General features: G+C 36.9%; 1 protein-coding gene across 3 annotated transcripts in view; it reads left to right on the top strand.

The window, feature by feature from the left end:
* Window positions 1-13172, top strand: part of AFTPH (aftiphilin) — a 48038-nt gene that overhangs the window by 26705 nt on the left and 8161 nt on the right. For 2 of the 3 annotated variants that reach the window (XM_050893451.1, XM_050893452.1), the window contains exons 6-8: window positions 1551-1673; window positions 8345-8405; window positions 10048-10131. In XM_050893451.1, the coding sequence (XP_050749408.1) occupies window positions 1551-1673; window positions 8345-8405; window positions 10048-10131 (268 nt within the window). The remainder of the gene's footprint in view (window positions 1-1550; window positions 1674-8344; window positions 8406-10047; window positions 10132-13172) is intronic. The other variant, XM_050893453.1, reaches the window with a different exon arrangement.

The following is a 13172-nucleotide window of genomic DNA, read 5'->3' as shown; positions in this document are numbered from 1 at the left end:
TGCCACAAGTGCTAGATGAAAATAGCAAACATAATTGAGGTTTCTGTAGATTGAAGGAAACTCAAGTAACCTAGTGTAGTAAGATCAACCGTTTTCACTTAAGCCGATATTCTGTAATTCCTGTTTGGCATTTCAGACTCTGTGCAATGTCTGTGGTAGTAAAAACATTCAGAAGATAAGATTTGCCATTTTTGCTACTCTGAGTAGAATAAATATGTTCTTTTTTCTGGAAACCTGTGCATATATATAAGCATACAAACACACATACACTTTTGTATGGTCATTCACAAATTGAATGTAAAAGGAATACAGTTTTCTTTGGTATATGTTAAGCCAATTTAATCTGTAGGTTGATTTTGTAGAGTGACTTCTACAGTCAGTTTCTAGAGCTGTTTTCTAATGCATCAAGGTCAGCTCATGCACTTCTCTGGATGTAAGCATGGTATTCTGATACAGAGAGCTAAAACATCTCATAGCAATTGCTGTTTTCTTCCTGTAACGTATTTGTGAGCAGGACTATGTTTGTACGCAACACGTGCAGTTATTTTTTGCAACAGATTGTTGTTGCTTATCTCCTAAATTTTTTATGTATTTGTGCACACAGTAAGCTGGATAGAGATGATGGTAGGAGTAAAGTGGCTTGCTGCTTTCTCTTGCCGCACTGCTTCATGTTTCTCTACTGTCCAAAAGAATTGATTTAACTGGTGGTTAAATTCTAAGCTCCCCGAACATGGTGTAGAAACATTTGTGGGACAGCAGATCTTGATGGCTGACTCCCTGAAATTATTTTAAAATAAGCTAGTTCCAAATCTAATGGTTTTATTCGGGGATTTCTTTTCTTGTACCTCATTGTTCTGAGGTGGTTTGCATGTCAGTGCAAACTTTGGTCTTTCTGTAGATCTCTTTCTCACCCTCAGTTTTATTTGGGAACACCAGAGATTTCAGACGTTTTTTTGTAGTACTGTCTATCTTTGAACTGTTTGTTTAAAATTAAATATGTGGTTTTAATTATTTTCTTAATGCGCTTTAATGGATTTATTTCTACGTCAATAATTATTGTCCTTGGTGTCATTCTGCAAACTGATAATTTGACTTGTTTCTTCTGAATTACTTAATTGTTGAAATGGAATGAATGCACTTGTACCTTTGTGATGGGCCATTTGATATTTCTGGAATAGTCTACACACAGTTGGGAGGAGAAGACATCACCTTATCAAGTAACTGTTTCCTCCAGCTTAAATTACATTATTGAAAGTTGAAAGCAAGCTCCAGCAAAGCACTTGGGTTTCTGTTACTGGCTCTAAAATGTTTCTCAGGCCTAAGGAACCAGGATGGTTCTTTCCCCTGCCCCATCTCCTTCTGCCCCGCTCACTGAAAGTGTCCCAGAGATACATGGTTACCTCCAAGCTCCTAGTTGAGGGTAGTACTACCTAGTAGTGTGGTTTCTATTTTTTTTTTGCGGCTGCTGTTCTTGGAATATATATATAACTGTGTGTGTCTGCGTGTGCATGTGACTTTTTTTTTTTAAGTTTATTTATTTATTTATTTAGGGTATGTTAGAGCCTACCAAGGAACCTTTGAAACCAATATCTGCAGCAGAAAAAATAGCTTCAATAGGACAGACACCTCCTGTATCACCAGAGATGAACACATGTACATCCGATCAGCTCCAGGTAAAAAATAGAGAGAGAAGCGGGAGGAGAGGAAAAGAAAGAATGAGGGAAACAATGGGATGCCTTACCTCTTCCTTCATATTTAAAATACCTAGACGGTGTGTTCAAAGACACCTGTATGTAAAGGGCAGGTGTTCCTTGTGTCAGATTGAAGTCCTGCTCTTGGATCTGCTTTTCATGTGTGACTGGAAGGGAGTCCCTACGATAAGACTGTAGCAGTTGGTGGCCAGCATTTAAGAGTCCTGATGATACCTACTGTTACACAGCAATTTGCTTTAAAAGGCAGCGGACAGTTACTTCCACAAATTTTAGATGTAACTTTAGACTTGTCCTTCCTCTGGCTAAGGTTCTTCATCTTTGCTTTTTCTGGAGCTTCTTGTAAGGAGATCATTCTACCTGTTGGTTAGCACTTGTTTTTCTGAATTACTGTATCTACATGTATACTGTTCATGTTCTTTTCCTTTTTCCCTTTCCTGTCTTTTTCAGAGTAACATGAAAAGCAGCCCAGCTGCCTGGAAAGAAATTCTGGGTACACTCATTACTAGTATAAGTGCCTGACTTTTTGATTGTACGAGTTTTGTTGGCCCTTTATGTCAGATTTTAGTGAGTGATTATCTGTTGAACAGAAAGTTGCTTTGCTGGCTTCTCTGTCTTTTGAGTCTGATACAAAATGAGTTCAGAGGAGTTTAGGAGTGAGCTTTTGAATTTCATGAATTCTGTTTTGTTGTTTTGATGTTATGCTACTAGAAAACCACTTAAATGCCATGCGTGTTGCAATGTGTGTGGTTGTCAACAAGCTAATGGGACATGCAGAGACATTTCATTTTCAGTGTCACTACTGTGGTACTCGGCACATATTCAGAGCGTCAGCTGTGTCCCTCCTTAGTGCAGGTCTTGCTTAATATGCTGAGCATCTTTAGTTAACTGCTATGCTTGTGACTTCTGATTGAAGGCATTGCAAAGTGAATTATCCTTGTGCTACACCTAACCTTAACACTAGGTACTTCCGAGTATAGTGATTTCCTTGCACTCTTTGCTCTGCTATAGTGCAGAGTTCTGTGACATGCTAGTACCAAAGGAGAAACTTTTTTCATCATAGAATAGCAGTATGTCTGGGCTCAGAACTGACGTTGTTTTATATAGTAATATACATGTTTGGTGATGCTTCCTATGCTGCTTCTCACAAATACTGTAATGGAACTGAGCAGCTGAACTGGGTATTAGAAGAGGTAACAATAATGATTATTGCAACCAGTCTGAGCTGAAGAAATCACTTGTGTGATTTCTGTATATGAAAAAAGTAGGAAAATTTTACTGGCTTTCTGCAGCGTTCAAAGTTCCTTTTGTTACAGAGGGGAAAACATAAATTAAACCATACGTTAAAGATAGTGTAGAGAGCTGCAAGAGCCTGAAGTAGCAGCATCTCTGACATGCGTTTTCTCAGTTGCTTGGCAGTCATAGGCTGAGTGCTGAAAATGAGAACCTCTACTTATCAAAGTCTCTTTTTTTTTCTCTGATTATGGATTTGTACTTTTGGGTACTCCTGCAGCAGAATTTCCCATTACCTGTCACAATTTGGTAATCTTATCCCATAGCTTGTTCTGACAAGGCTATCTCAGTTCAGTAGTTGTGGTCCATGAATACATACAAGAAGCTTCTATGCTACCTGTCTGCACTGCTGGCCTTAGGTTATTTTTTTCCAAAAAGACAAATACTAAAATAAGCTTTTGGGGAAGAGATGAGTTAGAGCTCTAACCATTAAGAATGCTAAGAGGCCACAGTTAAGTGACATTCAGAAAGTTTCAGGGCATGAACGATCAATTCTCTACCTCAGAGACCTTGTGTCTTTCTTGGCCTCATCTTCTGTCAAGGTTTGGTGGCTTCTGTTTGCTTTTGGGAAAATCCAGCTTCACTTCACTTGTGCAGACTGCCTCTTAGGAATATGCCAGATCGTAGTGGTATTAAGATGATGTGCCCAAACTTTGGTAAACATTTCATTAGGAACTGTGCCATAAACATTGGTAAATATGGAATGGAAATATAGGCAATTTTAGTGGACCTTGAAACTTCTTATTCTAAACACAGATAATTTAGGTGCAACAATTTAGGTGTCTTTAAGCTTACCCAGTTAATATGTAATTATTCAGTTAAAATTTCTAAATTCCTCCATTTTCAGATAGTGATGATGATGGGTCATTCTTGTATTCAGAAACTTCAGAATATTGGCTTTCTTATTGGAAGGAGAGGCTCTGGTTAATAGATTCCTATGCTTTGCCTAAGGAAAAGAGAAGAGTTCTTCTTTGTTCAAAGCCTGGCATTTATGGGACTTGTATACAGATCAGTGTCTGTGCATGTACGTGTATGACTTCCTGCTGAGGGAATAAGACTTTGGAAGAAAGACTGTGATGATGCAAAAGTAGGAGTGGAAAGAATATTTGTAGAAACACAGAAATGCCTCCTAAGTTTTTTGATTTTAGGTGAACGGAGGAACGCATGCAGAGATTTAAAATAGAGAGCATTAGAAATCAAAAGAATGAGGCAAAAAAAGCAAATGAGCTGCAATAATTTTTCCTAGTTGTTATATAAACTCTGTATGTTTTGACCTCCTTCCCTGCAGAGGATCTCACTGGGTTGGTTAGGCTGTGGAAATACAGTGGACAAATTTCCATCTGAGCTGTTTGTCCATCTGTAAGGACAAGGTTTTTGAAATTATGATTTCTCCTCTCAAGCAAGTTAAGTTACTGACTGATCTATCACATTAGTTTGTTGTATAAAGATGACTTTTGTGGACTCGTTCTGTTTTATATTTGAAGGTAGCCTCTAAATCCTTCTTTGATCTGTTGTCTATCTTGACAATTGGGGGATTTATTTCTCTATTCCTCTGTGCTCATAACTGTAAGGCAGTAAACAGAATATGAAATAATCCCCTGATTACTGTTGCCTTTATCTAAGCATGGTGTCTCAAAGACTTCACAGGTCTGAAGTAAAAGGCTCTATCAAGGCACATCAGGTGTAAGAAAGAGTGGTTGCTCAAATAGGCAACCTTTGATTGTGAAACCTGAGACAGGTACCCTTCTTTTCTTTTTAACAGCATCTGCTATAGTGGGCTTCTACACCATGGCCAAGTCTTCAGGCAGTGTGATTAAAATATATTCCACTGCTTGTTTAAAAGGTTGTTGTCTGGACTTAATGTTGACTGCTTTCTCTTGATTTGATATTGTTCTCTGGTTAATGTTGTTTTAAAGTTTATTTACCTGCTTCTCTTTGGCTTTTTTGAAAAAAGTTACCTAGGTATTTTTGCTCTTTTGCTATTGCTTCAAAGCATCCTCTTCTCTCTATTTGTGAGTATGTTTCTCTGGTAGAGTCTAGTGGTAGCTTTGTCCCAGCATGCAGGATAACTTTGGGATTTCTTACCTGCCTACTTTTGCTTATTAAGTTTTATATTGGAGTAGAAATCTATAGTGACCCAGACCCTTCTAGAAGAAAATGACCAGTAATTCTTTTCTGTGGGTGCCCATTACAGCACATCTGCGTGCATGTAAGCCACTGAATTAGGGATCAGATTGTAATAGAAATATGTATCTTACACTTGCTGGCTATTAGGGACTGAACCTTAATTAAACCCCATGGGGTGACAGTCTTTAAAAACACTTTTAATTACATAAGGGACCATCAGGACTTCTAACAATGACAGATGCAAACTACCATATTATTGGCCACCAGCCAAAGGCTCCATCATGGAACTGCTCTCCAGTTATACATATGAGAAAGATCCAAGAATATACGTAGCTTTGTTGACAGAGTAAGAGAGAAAGATGTGCAGGTAAGAGATATTACAGAACTTGCTATTCTATCAGATGTGACAGTCGCTTAAAGGTGGTGTCTGAGAAGAATAATTCTCAGTGCTGTTGTAATTTTGCCAATGAATACACACAATGAAATGTATGAATTACTTCCTTGTAAAGCTTTTTCTGAAATGTTTATGATGCTCATTTGTGGGATCTATCTAAATATTGATGTTATTTGTATTACAAGCCCTTCTATTTTTTTCCCCCAGCTTTAAGACAGCAAAATACTTCCTTTTTTTTTTTTCCTTTGTTTAATTTTCCTTGGGTGATTATTGGCACAGAGACAAACATTTACATTTTCCTCTTTCGGATTATAAAAGCTCTTACATAATACCATTCTAAAATTACTGTGTGAAAACATCTCTCACTTTTATCAAAGTGAAATACGATGCAGTAAAACCAGCAAGCATTTTAGTTTCCTCTTTCTCACTTCCTTAACATTCAGAGTAGTACTCTGACAGCTGAGTATACTTTTTCATTTCTGTACTGTGTCCTGTAATCTAAGATGGAGGGAGAAGTGAGAGCAGTTTGCCCCAATTCTCAATATTCTTCTAGATTGGGCGCTTTTCCTTAAAGCATGTTATTAAAATAATAGCTGTAAATGCAGTAGTCTAGCAACCTTGCAATCTCCGAAAGACAAAACATTATATTCCCATTTGCAGAGCATGTTCCCATTGTCTGAGATTTCAATGCTGTGTTCAGGTGTCCCAGTATAGTTAGTTTTCTTAGGGCCGAGGTCACTAGAAACAGAAAACTTTTCCTTTCTGTTCAGTTGGCCTTTGCCTCTGCCCTCTCCTTTCACTTTGCTGTTGTATAGACCAGGGCTTGCCAGCATCCTGTATAGATGGGGTCTGCTTTACTTGCCACCCCCCTCTTTTGCAAGTGGTTGAAGTCAGCAGAATGGCCTCATCCCACAGAGCATACTAATATACTTAGTATACTCTTACTGATTTGGAGCCAGATGATTTTCTGTGCCCCCCCCCCATTTTAGGAAGAATTCATCACATCCTTTGTCCTCTCCTTGGGAAATCTGACAATCAAGTCATCACTAAAAGGAAAAGCTTAGCCAGCCAGTGGTACCACCTTTTCCATGCAATTCTGTCACATTTGTCAATCCTGACTCAGTCTTTTGACACAAAATGTAGTGGGTGTGTTCCTCAGTAAGTGAGAGTTGGTAGGAAGGTACTTTGTTTCAGTTTAAGTTCATTTTCCTCAGGGCAGAAAGCTACTAAAGTCATACTTGCCTCCTTTTTCTTTTTGTACAAACTCCTTTTAATGTTAATATATTTTACATGTGACAAACTTTAAACAAGCTACTGATGATAGTGATCATTACTTCATCAGGTGCAGCTTCCACACTGCTAACATGTTTCTATGCAAATCATTGCTTTGGTAATGAAATTACTGGCATTGAAAAGTAAAAAGTGTAGCATCAGCTCCTTAAGCTCCATGGAGTGAATACTGTTCTAGTTGTGCTCAGTACTGGAAATATTTCCAAGTCATTACGTAGGAAAGATTTTTCTAGGCAAGGCATTTACTATAAGTAAATACAGAAATCTCCAGCTCCCTTCATTTTTTTTTTCTGTAAACGTATATCACCTAGTATAAGCTTCTTACAGTTAGCTTAATTGTACAAAGCTAGCTCAGGTTGCTAGTCTTGATTTGTGAATCTGCATATTTTTTCAGTGTTAGATAGTTGAAACTTTTAAAAGTAAAAAAAAAAAAAAATTAAAGCCCGACTTTCTACAAAAGCAAAGAGAAAGTATGTCTCAGCCACTGGAAGCTTGACAACTAGTGATGCATTTTGAATAATGCTGCAGAGACCTTCCATTGCTTTTCTTCCGTAAGTGTGATTGTTCTGTTAGAAGTTGAGGGCACATCCTTTCCCCGTACTTCTTGACAGTTGACTTCACTGGGGAGAGAGCAGAAATGTAATGCACAGAAGTAGAAAGATCAACTTATTTCAGACATTTCTGATACTGTCCCATCAGTGTATGTCCTGAGAATACAGGAGGACAGCACTTGGAAGTTACACTGCACCTGAACACCTGTAAAGCGTGGTCCCTGCTGCTTGCTTGATTTACCTGTGTGTGTGCAAAAGACTTAAGAGGAAATGAAAAGGCAAGGATGGGCTCCCAGAGGGAGTCAACGTTTCCATCCTCCTCTTGTCCAAGCATTGTTACCAATGGTTTGTTTATATATTGGAATGAGATAATCGTTAAAGGATAGTAAGTCCTTTTTTTTTTTTTTTTTTTTTTTTTTTTTAAAGGAAGTGGAGTGGGGAAGGTGTTGGTAGTTTGTCCCTCACATGTAGGGACTATGTGTCTTAAAAGCAAAACAAACCAAAAGAATCATGGGCTGTTTGATGGTAAATAACTGATTTTATATATAATCAGGACAAAGCATGTATGTACAGAGAGCTTTCACTAATAACCCTATTCTAAATTTGCCCTATAATTGTGTATACATAACTTTTTATGCAAAGTGCCTCATCTCCCATGAAAGTAATAGTGGTTTAACTTTCAACTATGCCTTAAGGTTTTTTACCCAATTCATATGTTTTAGTTAATTTACAAATCCTGTTTGAGTTAGAAGTTACCTAATCTGTACTGTTCAGAATTTAATGAGACTTCCTGTGGTAGAACAAATCTGCTTTGAATCTTTAGTGCATATTACGAAAACACACGCCTCCCAAAAGTTGGGGCTTGCTCATTTAGTTGTCTTTTTAGTATTTAGACGCTAAAGAATCTGTTGTTTGAACTGCTTTGCATTGTTGTAACCTGAACTGACTATAAAATCTGATTTCTGACTTTTCAACTCTAGGAATCTCTACCACCTGTCCAGTTTGACTGGAGTAGCAGTGGCCTTACTAACCCTTTAGATGGTACGTCTCTCCGTAGAGCCTCTAGCACCAGAGCTAGAGATAAGAAAGCTACAAAGTTCAGACAAACATCTATCTGCTGATTATTTTTTTAAATATACACACACACATATATATAAAAATATATATAATATTTATTTCTTACTCCTAACTTTGGAAATTCAGGCTTTCTTTCTGATTAACTGTGCCCTACGTGAAGTATTATGTAGTCTGAAAAATACTACGTATTATTTTAGATTCCTGCCATATGCTAGTGACACAGTGGCAATATTAACACTTCATTATGTATAACTGCAGATTATAATGAAACTCTGAACAAATGAGCATTTTAGATTGACGAGTTTTACTTCTTAAAAGTATTTTTCACCAATTAATTATCTCTTTAGACATCCTTTGAATGACAAACTTGTGTATAGTGGCTACTTCAAAGCACAATATTTTAACCACAAACTGTTTGCAAAAGATACACTTCTTGAGCTGAAAGTTTTAAGATTTACAGATAATTTTATATTTCAAAAATGTGACTTCATCTGTTATCACTTTTGCTTACACTCAAGAGCTAATTATAGCTAATATATTAAATTAAAGAGGTAGCTACAAACTTATTTGTATCTGTAAATGTGTATAGTTATCACATAAAAGACCCTTCATCTATGTCTATTTTAATAGCAAAGTGAGTTGTGCCACCACCTCCAGTCTCAGAAATGTAAGTGCATGCAAAGGAAATAAAACAAGTTTTGGAAACTTGTTTGACAGACTAGAAACCTGTAAAGAAACTGATACCTTTATGAGGAGCCTGCTAACAGCAATTAATTCGTGACACAAGTTGTTCAAAAGCAGGCTAAAATAAACTGCATCTCTTACGCACTGGTGTTGCCTCACAGTGTTGTTTCAGAACATGTGAGATGTAAGAGTTTGGATAGCAGTATCATGGTGCTGAAGGAAAGCCTGGATGGACCCTTTTGCTGTTGTCTGGTGTCTTATTACTTCAGTCAATCATCATGCTTTCTTTTTAACAAACAACTTCTTTAAAATGTATCTTGGTTTGATTTCTGGTTTAGTACTAAAGGGGAACAGTATAACTTAACAGTGAGGAACTGGATATAAGAGTGGCATTTGTTACCCTGGTTCACACTGCTTTAAGATAATGATAATTAATAGCTTAAAGATGCCAAATAAAAACTTTAAAGGTTTTTTTGGTTCTTTGCTATTTGGGGATCTGCTAAGTCTTCCTGATGAAAGAATGGCTTTCAATTTCAGTGAGGGGAGAAAAAGCCCACTATATTCTAACTATCAATTGACCTATATATTGTTTCCCTTTAACTGATCACATCTTTCTCTCTGGGTCGTGCTGGTTCTCTTTCATTTTTAGATTGAAATAAATATTTCTATTTTAAAGTTACTAGTGGTGATTTCCTTGCTGCATTGTACATGAGGAAATGTGCACTGAATTAAGTTGTTAACATTTTAGAAGGTACAAACTAATACTGTAAGCATTGTTTTCATGTCAATTTTTAAATTGCGTACTGAGTACTAATTATAACTTGCATGTTCAAGTGTGTGTCTTACCCCTTTTTACACATAAACCCCTCCCTTGGCTTACCTTCTATATGGCTGCCTACCAACACGGTCACTGAATTTCAAGCTAGTGGAGGTTCCACTCTTCTGAACCTTGATTTCTTTGGGCCCGTGGATGACAGTAGCTCTAGCAGCACCACCACAATCCCAGGTCAGCAGAGTGTTAAAACCACAACTGTAATATTATAACTTACTAAAAGCATGAGCACATCACTTGACTTTCCTATAAACAAGGAGAAATTTTACATTGCGTTTCTCTAAAATGTCTTTCTACTGCCTTTTTCCTTTAATCCGTGTTCTGTTTTCTGATGTTTTGTATCGAGTGCGAAGTATTTAAAAGGTACTGTCAGCTCTGTATTTGTCACATGCTGAAGGAATGAATGGCTCTTATGCTCTTGCAAATAAGATGTTAAAACACTTGTTTCAAATGAGAAATTTTGAAAGTTAACTTCTCTAAGCACTTAAGAAAAATTGAAAAATGCTGTAGATATCACAATTCCCCAAAAATGAGGCTTGTTCTCTCTTCTGAATGAGTGCCTCCAAATTATAGGATTCTGATGTTATTTGGAAGTTATGTGTGAATATAAAGTTATGGGGCTTAACATATCACAACCCCGCTGGGGTTTGCTGCTACCAGGAGGTTGTAAATTTTTTTGTGTGAACTACTAATATTAATGATAAAGTGAAAAAAGTGTTTTAACAACATTCATAATAGAAAACAAGGATAGTTGCATGTTTGTGGGACATTAGAAGTTCATGAACGTTAATTATAAAACCAAAGCACTTTATCTGCAACTTACTCCCTTAAATAGGAGATGAAAATGCCACTTTCTCCACTGAATAATACATGAAAGTAATTGAATTCATTTATCGCATGGTTTTGACATGCTCTGGGTATTTTGCGCGAGCTTGTGAAAACCTACACTTTGAATAAATTTCTGCAGGAATTGAAGGGAACATTTTGGGGATTTATCCCAGTGCATAGGTTAAGTAGATAAGGCAAATACTCTTTCAATACAATGCCCGAAGCCATGGTAATCACTTACTTCATAGGAAGGGTTTTTTTCCTCTTAGTGATTTTAATTTAAAAAAATCAATTTTTAAGAGGTTTGAGGTTTTCCCATGTTTCAAATAAGTGCTTATAATTACAATTGTATTTTTTGTTTTTAAAAACCTGCTTTTTTAGTTTTGAAATCAGATCGTTGAAGGCAATTTTGTGGCATCGCATTCCAAACATCTTTTTATTCTACCCTTGAGAAATGTCGTTGTCAGATGAAAGATGGCAGGTTTGTCGTGGAAGTGATAGGTAGCAAATTCAAGATGCTCGAGTCTTACAGATTCTTTTGTAAGTGTGTGCAAGTCTATCAACATAAGTCGTCAGTACCCAGTACATGTACTGCTCGTGCAGTTGGGTACGTTCTTGTGTACTGATGGTGTGCACACTTGATGTGATTACTGGAGGGATACTCTGGTAGCCTTTTATTGCATTTTTTTATGTTGTTGTTGTTGTTGTTTCATCAAGTTACAGGTATTATCACCTTCCCTGGTATGCCCTATAGTGCCTATTTTTGGTTTTTTTGGTTTTGGCTTTTCTTTCCTCCTGACTTGTTTCTGGGAAAGTCATTTGTTTCTTGGCTTGCAGCTCGTGTGTTTGTGTGCGTGTTTAGGAGCTTTGTGTGAGGTTTGGTTGGCTAACTTTCCTTCAATATCTCATTAAGGTTTTGCAGTGCTTTCCTTAAATATTCTCTAATCATTCAAATAAAATGGAGAATATGCAACTCTCAAAAATATATAAAATAATTGAAAGACAAATTCTTAGATCTTTTGGCTTAAAGGAGAAACTTTTATCAGTAGTACAAGTTTGTTCTTTCTCTGAAGACCTTAGTTTTACTTACTATAGATCTATGCTGTATTCTTCTCAGTCTGATTTCATGAGTAGCCAAAATAACTTTTTTATAAAAATTTGCATTCTACATCATGAACAGGGAGTTACTCATTTCTAGTATGTTTCCACAGATTTAGTGTATTGTTTTATTTTTCATGTTAATAGTTTAACATAAATGTAGCTGAGGAAGAGGTGCCTAAAGAACAGTAAATTGAGCAGTGACGTTGCACTACAATGAAAATGAATTCAGGACCGTAAACGTGAATATCTAAATGATGTAACTTATAAGGTTGCATTTAACATTTGTTGCAGAGTTGCATGTCAAAGGACTCCTCGTTGCAATTAGTTTTACAATTTGTACCTTAATGGGATTTCGCAGGCTTCTGCAAGTCAAAGTGTGTTTCTTCAAGTCTTCCTCTTCCTGATTGAAAGTGGATATTTTATGGAGTAGTTGGGCTTTTCCTATTTCCAAGTTCTGTAAACATCTGACAATACTTAAAGTCTTGGTATACTGGTCTCAGGACAGTACATATTTTGATGTTTTGTATGAAACTGGACGAAATTAACTTTGAAAATCCAGACTTCAAAAAGTACGTTAGAAGGACAGCTGATTAATTTCTAATCAACTCATATTAAATGGAGCAAATCTTCTCCATGCCCCCCACCCCCCCCACCTCCTGCAGCTTAACCAGATTATTTTCTTAATTTTACTTTTTGGCCAGCTTAGTTTCCTAACAATGAAAGAGTACTTAACTTGTGCACAAATGACAAATGGTCAAGACACTGCTGGGGGAGAGTTCATGCAAAGCAGGCATGAGGATTATTAACCTCATCTGTTTGCGCACATAGTACTGCAATTACTGGGTGAAAAGGCAGGACGATAGGCACAGGCATTTTTTTTATTGAGCGATCTTTTTTTTTTTTGGATTTCAGGAGTACTTCTGAAAGTGTCTTGATCCAGGCAAGTAAACTGGGTAAAATCATCAGCGCATCAGTTTATAAATGCTGGTTTTATATTAGGTAGCTACATGGGACCATCGTGTCCAACTATTTGCAACGTTTGTTCTGCAGTAGTATGAAATGCTTCTGTTTTGTCCAAACCAGTTGGCACTAGTGTTGCACTTGTTTAGAATGCAGGTGTCTATAAAACACGATTCTTCTGTACAAAAGTTCTACGCTGTTTTTGAAAAATATTTATAATTGTGGATGGTGCATATGCACACTTCATTTAAACCCATGAAGCATAAAATAGCTGAGACTGTAACTAGAGGAATATCACCAATTTAAAATGCTTCTGAGCAATAAAT

This window comes from Gymnogyps californianus, chromosome 3 (genome assembly GCF_018139145.2).
Source record: "Gymnogyps californianus isolate 813 chromosome 3, ASM1813914v2, whole genome shotgun sequence".
Classification (NCBI taxonomy): domain Eukaryota; kingdom Metazoa; phylum Chordata; class Aves; order Accipitriformes; family Cathartidae; genus Gymnogyps; species Gymnogyps californianus.
Note: the sequence above shows the minus strand (reverse complement) of the source record. Positions and strands in the feature narration are given on the sequence as shown.